General features: G+C 47.2%; 1 protein-coding gene across 1 annotated transcript in view; it reads right to left on the bottom strand.

The window, feature by feature from the left end:
• Positions 1-6,965, bottom strand: part of FLT1 (fms related receptor tyrosine kinase 1) — a 186,610-nt gene extending 179,645 nt beyond the window's left edge. Inside the window, exon 1 of the mRNA XM_007522390.3 lies at positions 6,664-6,965. Coding sequence (XP_007522452.2) covers positions 6,664-6,727 — 64 coding nt within the window. The 5' untranslated portion in view covers positions 6,728-6,965. The remainder of the gene's footprint in view (positions 1-6,663) is intronic.
• Between the last annotated feature and the right edge of the window lie 6,318 nt (positions 6,966-13,283).

Here is a 13,283-nt window from a genome sequence, read left to right as displayed (position 1 = left end):
GTCTTGGTCATTCACTGCAGAGGACAAACACTAGAACAGTCCCCCTACTATAACTGGGGCCAAATGGATATACTGGTTTTTAATATTTGAAATATGAATGCAGATTTGGACCTGTGAGGTTTCTTCTTTAGATTTACCAATGAGAGAGAAGACACCAGAACATCACTTTGGCATATGCAGTGCCAGGGATGGAACTCAAGGCCTCAAGTAGGCAAGTCCTACACTCTACCACTAAATGACCTCCCCAGCCAGAGGACAACTTCTTTGAAATGAGAGTCGCCATTCACCCGTTCATTCCAGTGCCTGCTGAGCACCTCCACTAGGTGTCAGGGATGAAAGTGTATGTACAGCTAAGTCAAGCCTCCCTCAAGAGTGAAGACACAGACACACAAACAAAACATGAATAATTTAAGGTGGAAAGAACAGAAAAACCCATAGTTCTCTCTGGGACTGTAAGGAAAAGCTCCTGGAGAAAAGCCTTTATGAACTGGAGTTTTTCCTTTCTTCTTTGCTCCCCCCCTTGCCTACCCCCCCAGAACACTGCTCAGTTCTGTAGTAGTGCTGAGGATGGAAACTAGAAACTTGAGCATAGAAGTCTTGTGTGCTGCTGGTATGCTACCTCCCTGACCTGAACTAGATTTTGAAGGTAGGCAGCAAAAGATAGGGAGGGAGGGAGGAGGAGCAGGAGACGGCTTTGCAGTCAGACAACAGCAGGACACAGTGACAAAAGCAAAAGGACCATCTAGAGAATGGTAAGTAATTTCTTTGACTGGGGTAGACTGTGAAGCTGGAGTATAGGGTGTGTGGAGCGAAGTGGTGAAAGATGAAGCTAGTACTAGAAACCACAAGTATTTAAGCCACAATAGTTCAAAGAATGATTCCAGCTGCTCATAAAGAATAGTCATCCTTTCACTGGATCTCTCAGTATAATGTTAAGCACTCACACTTTTGATATTCTTAGTTTAGAGCCCTAGTAAGCATTAAAAACACTTCATTTAGAAAAAAAAAAAGATGCCAGCTGGGAGTATGGATCGATCTGTCAACACCCATGTTCAGTGGGGAAGCAATTACAGAAGCCAGACCTTCCACCTTCTGCATCCCACAATGACCCTGGGTCCATGCTCCCAGAGGGTTAAAGAATAGGAAAGCTATGGGGGAGGGAGGGAATGGATACGGAGTTCTGGTGGGGGGGATTTGTACCCCTCTTATCTTTTATCCTATGGTCTTGTCAATATTTCCATTTTATAAATAAAAATTAAAAAAGGAAAGATGCCAAGCTTATCTAGTAGAACACATGCCCTCCTATGCCCGAAGGCCTGGTTCATGTCCCAGCACACATGGGTACATGGCAGATGGCATCAAGGTGCTTCATGGATGATGGAGGGGATGCTGTGATGTTCCCCCTCCCTTCTCTCAAAAATAAAGAATAAAAAACATGTGCTGTGTAGGCCACTCAGCAGTATCTTGCATGTGTGAGGCCCTGGATTCATTCCCTGCCACTGCTTTAAAACTGTTTTTATAGCTGTCAGAGTTTATAGGGCAGGGTGGTGGTGCAGCTGGTTGAATGCACACATTACCATATATAAGTGTCTGGGTTTAAGTCCCCAGTCCCCACTTGCAGGGGGAAGCTTCACAAGCAGTGAAGCAGTGCTGCCAGTGTCCTTTTTTCTCTCCCTCATTATCTCCCCCTTCCTTCTCAATTTCTCTCTGTCTTATTAAGAAAAAAAGATGTTAAGAGTTTTAAAAGAAATATTAGCACTATAGTAATGGCATTTAACAAACATCTGGATATATCTCCTCCATTTGGGGTAGAGGAAATGCAAACATGAAACAAATGTGATCTGGAATATGAACATTCAATTCTGTTGCTACTAGCCAGCTGCTCTGGGTGGATATTTTTCATCTATCAAATGAGTAGTTTGAATCTATGAGGTTCCATCTAGCTCTCTCAACGCATGTGTCTGTGGGACAAGAGAGCAAGTCTCTCAAAGAGCTCAAAATCAAGGAAAGGAGCAATAATCAGCAATGGCCCAGAGGCATCCCGCTTGACCAAGAGTAATGGGAAATCCCCAGGAATTCTTGACATCCCCCCACATCCGTCCCAGCAGCAATGCAGGAAACCTAGTCCACTATCTTCAGCAGACTCGATGGAACCACTTCCTTAATGAAACCCCCCTGCAGTCCCAGATGTGGGGGGAAGCCAGAGGTTTTCCTTTCAAGCCCTCCCTCAATTCCCCCATTCCTCCCATTTCCTTCCCTTCCCTCAATCTGGTATAGAATCCAGTAATTTAATCAGCAGCTTGCAATTGCCAAGGCATCCAAGTGTGTGAGAAACCAACAATGATCTTGAAAAGCATCTGGCAGGTCTTGTTATTCCCTACAAACCTCCTTACAAGTCTCTATGAAGGCCAGTGGACAGAATGAACTGTTCTTTCTGTTCAATTACATTGTTTGATTCAAATGCAACAGATGCTTTTGATCATTCCTCATAGTTTTACTTAAATGATGCCTGGTATTATTTCAAATGCCCTTCCTTATCTATCCGCAATGACAAACACTACAAAAACTATTAAAGATTGATATCCAAAAAACTCTGCAAGTCCAACTGAACTAAGAACTTAACACCAGCAAGCTTTTCATTTAACCCCCAGGTGCCAAGAGTTATATGCCACTAAGTCCGCTCACATATGTATCTTCATAAAGCGCTACAGAAACAACTGTTACTTGCTCTTGCTTTGCAGAATTTTCCAAGCCAGAGTTAATATCAGTCATAACTTTGTAGTTATGGACACCTTTCCTCAAGGACATTATATTTTGAAGGATCAATACAGAACCTTTTTTTCCAACATATCTTCCATATTTGCATACACAAGATACATTGAGAATGTCTCAATAGTTTTTGGTAAGAAGAACAAAATGTGTGGCTTAAGTAAATTTAAGTAACAGGACAGGACAGGTATCCCTGTCGAAATCCAAAATTCTTTTAAAATAAAGTTATTTTGAAATCAAACAGGTGAGGATGAATAAAAGTCCAAGATATGCATATGGGTTTAAAATGACTGCTATCTTTAATATATAATAGAACTAGGATTATGAAGTAAAGTGTATCTGACAGTGTTACACATTATGTTATGCAGAGAAAAAAATATCCAAGTAAGCTCTAACACTAAGCTTTTGCACTCAATAAAGATCAAGTTTATTGGTTGGTCAGGTTCACTCCACTAGTGAAAAGGAAAATACAATGTCATTATTGAGAGCATAAAAATCCAGCCCTTCCTTGAGAGTTTAAGCTCTGGCATCTTAGGGCTGCCATTCATTTACTATGCCAGTGTGGATAAGAAGGGAACAAAAAGGGGCCAGGTGGTGGTACACCTGGTTGAGCACACAATGTTCAAGAACCTAGGTTCAAGCCCCTGGTCCCCACCTGCAGGGGGAAAGCTTCACAAGTGATAAAGCAGGGCTGCAGGTGACTCTGTCTCTCGCCCTATCTCCCTCTTCCCTCTCAATTTCTGGCTGTTTCTATCCCATAAACAAATAAAGATAAGAATAATAATAATAAAGGAACAAAAAAGGGAAAGACCTATCAGTCTTTTTTGGCATCATTTGTTAAATCTTACAGTTGGGAAAGGGATTCAAAAATAGCTATTTTAAACTTCTGAATTTTACATATGAAAACTAGGAAAGAAACTGGGCATATCACTACAGAATTTTCAGCAAGGAGAGAAAGAGTGTAAATTAAAAATACTGAGGACTTAGAGCAGGCACTACCTTTATCAAAGTCATCCACGATATGAACATTCACTCCAAAGGTGCTAAATAATTAACATTCAAATGCAATTCAGAAAAACAAAATTTAAAAAGTGTGCCTTCAGAGATGCTGGGGAAAAAAACAAAAACTATTCAAAGCCGCTGGGTGGGATTAGCTTTATTAGGAAAATTTGTATTCAATTTGAAAATGGATATATTTTCATGTACCTTTGTTTTAGCTTTGTATTAGTAATGTAGTTTATCCTCCCAACATTCAGAATTACTTCCAATTAGTTTTAACACTGTAAATGCCAGCTACTCAATAAAAATACAGCAATGTTTCTGTGACTTTAATCAAGGACATGGATCTTAAAAAAAAAGAAAACTGAAATAAAAAAGGACTGGTAATTATTTTATTTATTCATTTATTTATTACCAGAGCACAGCTCAGCTCTGGCTTACAGTGCTGTTGGAGATGGAACCTGAAGCCTCAGGCATCAAAGTCTTTTGCATAGCCATTATGTTATCCCCAGCCCTTGGCAGCCTTTGTAGAGGACAATATAAAGGACTTGAAAATATCAGAATATTTGGCACCTTATTATTTTTTTTTTATTTCCGAGGCTATTAGGAAGGGAAATGCATTTTTTTGGTAGTACTGAACTTTTTATGCATCAGGGAGACACATTCCCTAACAGAGCGTGTTACATAGCACCTTACAGCAGACCTCAGCCCAGGATAGCTACTAGTAGACTCCTGACAAACCCACCAAGCAGAAACTTGACCTGTTTCCGGACACCACTCCCCAGAGATGCTGTCTCTCTGTTCAGCAGTTCAGAAGCATCAGTGTGAGGTTGGCAAGGGCATGCTTCACAAATTACAAACCATAACCACTGAGAGCACTTTCCCTAAATGCACAGGTAAAGGCGCTCCTTGCCTTGCCAAATTTTGTCTGTTGTGTAAAGCTTTCTTGCAATCACAAAATAGTGGCAAGATTTTTGCCTTGTTTAAGTAAAATGAAACGTGGGAGGAATAACAAAAATATTTTACATTTCTGAAAAGCTTCTCCAAACTAAATTACCAGTAGAATTTGTATCTTACTAGTCACTAGTCAACCACTTTTTTTTTAAACAGAACTAATGATGTGGATGTCCCAAGAAACACACATTTCTTTCTGTCTCTAGTCACTGCGATTTGCCTAGTTTAGCGGGATAAACTTACAAAGTTTTTTAAAAGCTCTAAACAATTCCGATACACATATAAGGCATGCTTCAAAAACCAGAATCAAGCAAAAAAGCCTACTTCTCAAATTGAAAAAAGCAGTATTTCATTTAGTAATTTCATTTTAGCAACTTCTCCAGATCACAGTTATCAGGAATCTAAATTCACCTCCCCTCTCAGTTTAAAAATCGCCAATATAACTGGAACTACTATTTGGTAAAACTACCAAATGGTCTTCCTACTGTGAAAATAACATTTAACTGTTACTGTTTTTGGGGTTCAACAAATATTTTTTAAAGCTGAATCTTACAGGTCCCCCTGCCTGCAAACCATTACCATCACTTTACTCTTCGTGACCGTTTGATTTCATAGTTTATTTTTCCTCCCAGGTGTTTAAAAGAAAGATTCTCTTAAGTCTGGCTTTTTTTTTTTTTTTTTGAGCACACAGGGGCTGTGAACCAAAGAGCTCTGCCACTGGCTCCCACCCCACGCCCCGGTAGGGCAGCAGCGACCAGTGCGAAGACCTAAATGCCCTCGGGGCTTAACACTTTAACGCCGAGGCCTCCACAAAAACAGTAAAAGGGGGGAAAAAAATCTTCTGACCTCACCCACCCCTCCCCGAGGCTACAAGTCCCTTGTTTCCATAATGCCCGGCACCTGGCAGATTTTTATCTGAGTCGTCCAAACACAACCGCGAATTCTTAACCCAGAATTTAAAGGGTAATGTCTGCAATTCCGAACCCGAACGAAGCCATAGTCAGGTTCACTGAGGTCGCGACGGGGCTGGGCTGCTCACCCGGGGCCCGTGGGCTGCGGGGAGGAGTGAAAGCTCCCCGCATGTTCCCGAGGACAGAGGGGAGCCGGCCCCCAACCGAGGTGATGGTGGCAGCGGCTGCCAGCTCCCCCGGTCCGCGCGTACAGCCAGGAACGCAACGCCCGTCCGCCAGCCCGGTGCGCTCCATCCCTGCCCGCTCGAGGGTGCTCGGTGCCCAGCCTCGAGAACGCGCGGACCTCCCTCCAGCCTCCAGGCAGCCTCGAGGGCGTCCTGGAAGCCGAAAATGGGCCCTGGAGCAGACTCTGGGGGCCAGGTAGGTCGGGGCGCGCAGCGCTCCCCAAACCCAGAGCCCAGGCGCAGAGATCCGCCCCGGGGCCAGGCAGAGGATCAGAAGCCAAGGGATGCAGCCGCCAGCGGGCGGGTCCACTGATCAGCGGTCGCCCCCAGACTGCCCAGCCGAGAAGGGACGCCCCGGCGCAAGCAGTGCCCTCTCCAACAAGGTCCCCGCTTCCCACCCAGGTTCGCTCCTCCAGACTGCAGGTTCACCTACCCCGGAACCCCGGGTCCCGCCTCCCGGCCCTCCCCCAGGGTGTGAGCCACTCCAGCCCATCCCAGCCCCCCCCCCAGGGTGTGAGCCCCTCCAGCCCGTCCCAGCCCCCCCCCCCAGGGTGTGAGCCCCTCCAGCCCGTCCCAGCCCCGCTAGGGTGTGAACCCCTCCAGCCCGTCCCAGACCCCCCAGGATGTGTGCCCCTCTAGCCCCCCAGCGTGTGTTCCCCCTCCAGCCCGTCCCAGCCCACAAGGTGTGTGCTCCCTCCAGCCCCCCAGCGTGTGTGCCCCCTCCAGCCCGTCCCAGCCCACAAGGTATGTGCTCCCTCCAGCCCGTCCCAGCCCCGCTCACGCCCCGGGCCGCGGCCGCGTCTCACCTGCCAGCAGCACCCAGCCGAGCAGCGCGCACAGCAAAGCCCCGGGGTCCCCGCAGCTCAGCATGGTGAGCGCGACGCCGTCTCCCGAGCCCGTCTCCTAGTATCCTGGCCCGCGTCCGCTGAACCCTTATCCGCAGCTCCAGCCGGGGGGCGGGGAGAATCCTCCAGCCCGGCACCCACCGGCCGCTGCGCCCCAGTCCCGGAGCCCGCTCCGAGCCGCTGCCGCTGCTGCCGCCGCCGGGGAAGAGCCCAGTGTCCGCCCTGCGCTCCCCGCCTGGACTAAGACGTGCCGAGGGCGGGGGCGATTTATAACCTTTCCCCGGCCCACTTCCTACCCCGGCACCTCCTTCCAGTGACGTCAAGGGGTCCCCCACCCCTCATCCTCCTCCCCACCTACTCGTTTTCCGACGGGATCTGATTTGCCCCGGCGCTGCAGAGAGGGGCGGAGGCCGCTGCGGGGCGGGGGCGGGGGCGGGGGCGGGGGCGGGGGCGGGGGCGGGGGGCGGGAGCGGCGCGGGGAACAAGTGCGAGAGGAGAGGCACCTCCCACCCGCAGGTTCAGGACCCTATCAAGCCCCCCGCCCCCCCTTTCTTTCGCTCAGGAAATCCTCCGCAGCTCCCTCTGCCCGGCTTACTCAGTCCCGGAGGCCGCCCGAAGCTGGAAAGGCGTTCCGGCGAAGCGCCGCCGCCCCCATCCCCAGGGGGGATGGAAAGTCCGATCCCAGGAAAACTGGGCTGCGAGGGGGCTCTTGGCATCGAGGAGCCAGCGCAGCCCGCTCCCTCCCCGGCCTGCTCCCTCGGGAGCCCCGAGAACTCTGCGGTGGCGCCGGGACCCCCGGCCAGGAGACGGGACCGGACGCCGGCCTGGCACCTCCAGGAAGACCGCGGGACGCGCGGCTCCCCCGGGAGCGCGTCTGTGTCTTTCGGACGCTGGGACGCACCCGCCCAGAGCATTTCCTAACCCTCCGCTTCCAAGAAGCCAAACAAGGGGGAGCACCAGGCTACCTCTGAATGCGGCGGAGGCGTGGGGCCGCTCCTGCCACTGGTGCGGGCTGAGCACTTGAACTTTCTTCCTAAACGCTCCGGGCGGGAGGGGCAGCCGGGGCGCGAGATCTGCTCTCCGAACAGCACGGGGAGTCGTGTGGGGGGCTAGGCGCCAGACCCCTTGAGAAAACTGACCTGAGCTCCAGCCCCTCAACTGTGCCACTTTCTCCCTCGACGGCTAAGCTCGTCCCCGGATCCACAGCGCAGCCCAGATCTCTGGTTTGAAAAGTAATTCCACTAACCTACCAATTGGCCCTGATAAAAAATAAAATTAAAACCGTGGTGGCTTCCAAACCAGGGTAGGGATTCTTACAAGAGGACTGGACAAGCCCCAGCTTGGGAGGGAGGGTCGGGCAGCCACAAGTGGCCACACCTGTATATACAGCAGCAGCCTTACAAGAGGTGTCCGAGCACCTGGTCTCGTGTTCACATCAGCCCTTTCTACTTTGTCAATCAGTGCTTCTCGCCGCGACCCCTCTGCCTTCTCCTTCCACCCACCGTCCTTCCTCTAAACCGCAGGTTCGGTTCGTCTCCTCCGAGCAACTAGTAAAGACATCGTGGGGTGAAGGGACAAAGAGAATATTTTCACAACTGGCCTCCCAGCCCAGTCACTATGTGGAACACACCTCAGAGCCAAAGTGTCCATCTGCCTGGCTTTCAGAGCTGCTTGCTACCCTCGCGCTCTCTCAAGGGGAAGCTGTGACAGTCCTATGGGCCCCACCTCATGAGGCCAGGCGGAAATTTCTGGCGGGAAGGAATCTGCCAGTCTAAGGGGCTTCCAATCTGTCAAAGGAGCCTCTACAACAGGGTGTTGGGGGGGGTACGCTGTGGAGGGAAAGAAGATAATTCAGGAAGGAACTTAAAGCAGTGCTCTGGTTAAAAAAATTTAAAAAATGTTACTACACAACCAAACCCTGGAAAAGTTGCTGACTTTTCCTAATTTAAAAATTCTTCACTCCATTTCAGAAGTAATACCAACTGCACAAAAACCTCAAGATGCTACACTGTGTCCACGGTTTACTTCATAATTTTTAACATTTAGATAAATGAATAAGATAAAACGACAGCACCTACCCCCCCAACCTAGAAAATACCTTTGAGCAAGAACAGGCTATAGCACTCTTATAATTCACCAATGAAAGAGGTTGTATAGATAATAGCGATGGGAAAGATCAATTTCAACATGCCTGTGGGTATAAAAAGCTATTGAAGTGAACTATCTGCTGCTTCCTGCGCACATACAAAAGAACATTTCATCTCCTGCAAAACCAGACACTCTCTCTTGTTATCAGCTACAAACATTCTCTTGAGGATTCTTTCTACTCACTATTCAGAGGCACACTTGGTAAAAGCACCAGCTTGAATGTTCAAGAATGAAAGAGAGTGTGGGAGCCTTAGTGTAAGAGGCAGGAGGCAGCCCAGTACCTCATCTTCCTGCACAGGGCACAGAAATATCAAATCCACATGGGTACAGGTGGCTTCATATGAAGAAAAAATGTCTTTATGAATGCACACTGCAGATGTAAATACATATGGTTGGGTACAAGAATAAATGTACTTACAAAAAAACCTTCTGAGCAGTACGGAAATAGCACGTCTTACACATGCACTCTGCAGTTCGGGCTCCTTGGTCTATGGAAGAAGCACATTTTCAGACCTTGGCTAGTGGGTAGCGAGTTCTGCTGAGTGCACCACAGCAGAACTTTGCTTTGTAGCAGCTGATGAGTTCTGATGGGAACTAAGGAACACTGGCTTAAAACATCTTGCTTCTCCTGTTTCTTGTTCACATCCTCCCTACTGTTCCACAGAATTTGGTGCTGCTGCCATGAGTCTCACTTGGAGCTTCAGCTGCCTCAGCTCTGGACTCCTCATCAGTCCTGCTCCCCTGGGGCTGTGACAGCTCTTCTTCCATTACTGCAGCCCAACATCAGAGGAGCCTTTTCAGTCTGCTGCTTCATGCCAGTGAACTTAATCTTGGTTAAAACCCCTGAGATTTTTCATAAGAGATGTGACCTGGTAGTACGTGTATAGCCATAACTTTTTTTGACAACTCAAACACAAACCCTTCGAATATTCTTATTAAACTTCTTGTGTTAGTCCATCTTTCTGGCCTATTGAAATTTTTCTAGTCTCTGGTCCATTCAGTGCATTACCTGTACTTCCTAATTCAACCCCCCCCCCCCCAGAAATATGATAGATGTGCCTTCTTGGTCAGACTTAAAACCACTGACTAGGATAGAGTTGAATGAGTGAAGACATCTGTAGAAGTTGAGTAAATTATAAAAGAACTTGAAGTATTTATTTAAATTCTGATTTTTCGATATATGTTCACCAAGGAAAGGCATTCATATTAACTTATTAGTGTTCACTGTGTCATTGATTAGGGATAGTTAATGGTTATAGTAGGGGTAAAAATGAGACAGGTAAGCTTTTCTTCAAACTTCAAGGGAAGTTTTTTTTTAAGTATTTTATTTATTTGATAGAGACAGAGAAATAAAGAGGGAGGGGGAATAGAAAGAGAGAGAAAGAGAGGCGTCTGCAGCCCAGCTTCACCACTCCTGAAGCTTTTCCCCTGCAGATGAGGACTGGGAACTTGAACCTGGGTCCTTATAGATTACAGCATGTGTACTCTACCAGGTGTGACACCACTCTGCCCCAGTTTTTTTTGTTTTTTTTTTTCTAAATCCAGACAGATAATTAGAGAGGTTTGGGGCAAGACAGTGGGGGTGGAGGTAATACTTAAAAATAACTTGGTTGGAGCTAGGCAGCCTGTGTTTATGTATAGCTAAGCGCACACATTACAGTGCAAAAGAGCCCAGGTTCAAGACCCTGGTCCCCACCCTACTTGCAGGGGGATATTTCATGAGCAGTGAGGCAGCACTACAGCTGTATATCTCTCCCTCTCTAACTGCCCCATACCTCTCAACTTCTCTGTATCCAAAATACACAAACAAGTAAGTAAAATTTTAAAAAGTAATAGAAACTGGCTTAGGAAAATCTGTATTGTAGTCAATCATTATAACTAAGAATTAAAAATAGGGGGCTGAGCAGTAGCTCATCTGGTTAAGCGCACATGGCGCAAAACACACAAGGACTGGCGCAAGGATCCGGCTGGAGCTGGACTCCCCATCTGCAGGGGGTCACTTCACAAGTGGTAAAGCAGGTCTGCAAGTGTCTATCTTTCTCTCCCCTTCTCTGTCTTCTCCTCCTCTCTCCATTTCTATCTGTCCTATCCAACAACAACAATGGCAACAATAACAATAAGGGCAACAATAAGGGCAACAAAATGGAGGGAAAAGTATTAAAAATAAGGAGTTGAGCAGTAGCGCAGCAGGTTAAGCACACATGGCGCAAAGCTCAAGGATCCATTGGAGCCCCTGGCTCCCCATCTGTAGGAGAGTCACTTCATAGGCAATGAAGCAAGTCTGCAGGTGTCTATCTTTCTCTCCCTCTCTCTTCCCCTCCTCTCTCTATTTCTCTCTGTCCTATCTAACAATGATGACATCAACTACAACAACAATAAACAACAACAAGGGCAACAAAAGGGAAAATAAATATAAAAATTTTTTTTAAAAGAATTGAAAATAATTTTAAGGCCACTTTTAGTTCAGAATATAATTGTCAGCTATTGATTCCCTTCCCTTTGTCTTAAAAAGTTCTATGTTGGGAGCCGTGTGGTAGCACAGTGGGTTAAGCGCAGGTGGCGCAAAGCGCAAGGAACAGAGGAAGCATCCTGGTTCGAGCCCCTGGCCCCCCACCTGCAGCGGTGTCGCTTCACAGGCAGTGAAGTGGGTCTGCAGGTGTCTGTCTTTCTCTTCCCCTCTCTGTCTTCCCCTCCTCTCTCCGTTTCTCTCTGTCCTATCCAACTACAACAATAATAAATACAACAATAAAAAAAAGAGCAACAAAAAGGAATAAATATTTTTTTAAAAAAGTTCTACGTTGGGAGTCTGTTGGGGTCTGCTTGGCCCCGATCTAGGCCCAGCAGACATTCCGTAAGCCTGGCTCGAGTTTCGCTGATGGTCACTAACTTCCTCAGAGTGACACAGCATTTCCTGTAGGCCTACCTAAATTCACCTCTGCCCTCCAGCTGTTGATGCGTAAAGAGCATAGGCCCCACTGACGGTGACGCCACCTCACACCACCTCTAAGTTCATCTCACCCTACCTTCCCATCCTTGCCTCTACCCCCTGCCTATAAAAAATGGTCTTTTTCTCAATAAAGTGAGTCACTGCCTTGACAGAACTCCCGACTTGGTGTGGTGTCTTTTCTCAAGTCATCGACACTGTCCCTCCCGCTCAGCCCCAGAAGGGGGATCCAGCTGGTCCAAATCTCCCCTTCTGTCGAGGAGAACCCTGACAGGAGTTGGGCAGTAGCGCAGTGGGTTAAGCAGGTGGTGCAAAGCCCAAAGACCAGCATAAGGATCCCGGTTCAAGCCCCTCACTCCCACTTGTAGGGGAGTCGATTCACAGTCCTGAAGAAGGTCTGCAGGTGTCTATCTTTCTCTCCCCCTTTCTGTCTCCCCCTCCTCTCTTCATTTCTCTTTGTCCTATCCAACAACGAAAACATCAATAACAACAACAATAATAACTACAACAACAATAAAACAAGGACAACAAAAGAGAATAAATAAATAAATAAGAAACTTTTTAAAAAGATATTAAAAAAATTAATTAATTACTGAATTGGGACCTGGTTTTGAAGAGAGTCCCTGACTTGTATGGGCAGAGCAGAGAGGGCATTCTGACAAGGCCGAATGAGTAAAGCCAGTCATCTATGCAGACAGTGTGTGCTAGGGCACATGGAGAGAGGAGGTGCAGGAAGCAGGGGATAAGGCCTAGGAGTGATGATGATAAAGCTGGATAATTTGGCAGATAAATTTAAAGACATTTAGGGTGGGGAAAATAGCATAATGGTCATGAAAAAAAAAAGTTCATGCCTGAGGCTCTGAAATCCAGAATTCAGTCCCCCAACTACAGTAACAGATGAGCAGTGCTCTGGTGAAGAAGAAAAAAAGTCAAAGTTAAATGTGTTTAATCCTACGAAGACCAAGTAGGGGTAGTCTTGAGGAGGTCAGACTGCAGTAGATAAATAAAGGGGAATAGTACTAAAAGAAAAGGAATACTCTATGAAGAAATTACTGTATAGGGAGCTGGGCAGTTGCGCAGTGGGTTAAGCGCACACGGTGCAAAGCGCAAGGACCGGTGTAAGAACCCTGGTTCCAGCCTCCAGCTCCCCACCTGCAGGGGAGTCGCTTCACAAGTCACTTCACATTGCCAGGTCTGCAGGTGTCTATCTTTCTCTCCCCCTCTCTGCCTTCTCCTCTCTTGATTTCTCCATGTCCTATCCAACAACGACAGCAATAACAACAAAAACAATAAGAACAAGGATAAATAACAAGGGCAACAAAAGGGGAAAAAAAATAGCCTCCAGAGCAATGGATTGTAGTGCAGGCACCGAGCGCCAGCAATAACCCTGGAGGCAAAAAAAAAAAGAAAAGGAAATTAGTGTATAAATAAAGAAAGAATTAAGTGATAGAAGGTTCTCAGTGTTGCACAGGACTGAAAATAATAGTAG

The sequence above is a fragment of the Erinaceus europaeus genome, chromosome 5 (assembly GCF_950295315.1).
Source record: "Erinaceus europaeus chromosome 5, mEriEur2.1, whole genome shotgun sequence".
Classification (NCBI taxonomy): domain Eukaryota; kingdom Metazoa; phylum Chordata; class Mammalia; order Eulipotyphla; family Erinaceidae; genus Erinaceus; species Erinaceus europaeus.
The sequence above is the reverse complement of the archived record's forward strand: the minus strand, read 5'-3'. Positions and strand labels throughout refer to the sequence as shown.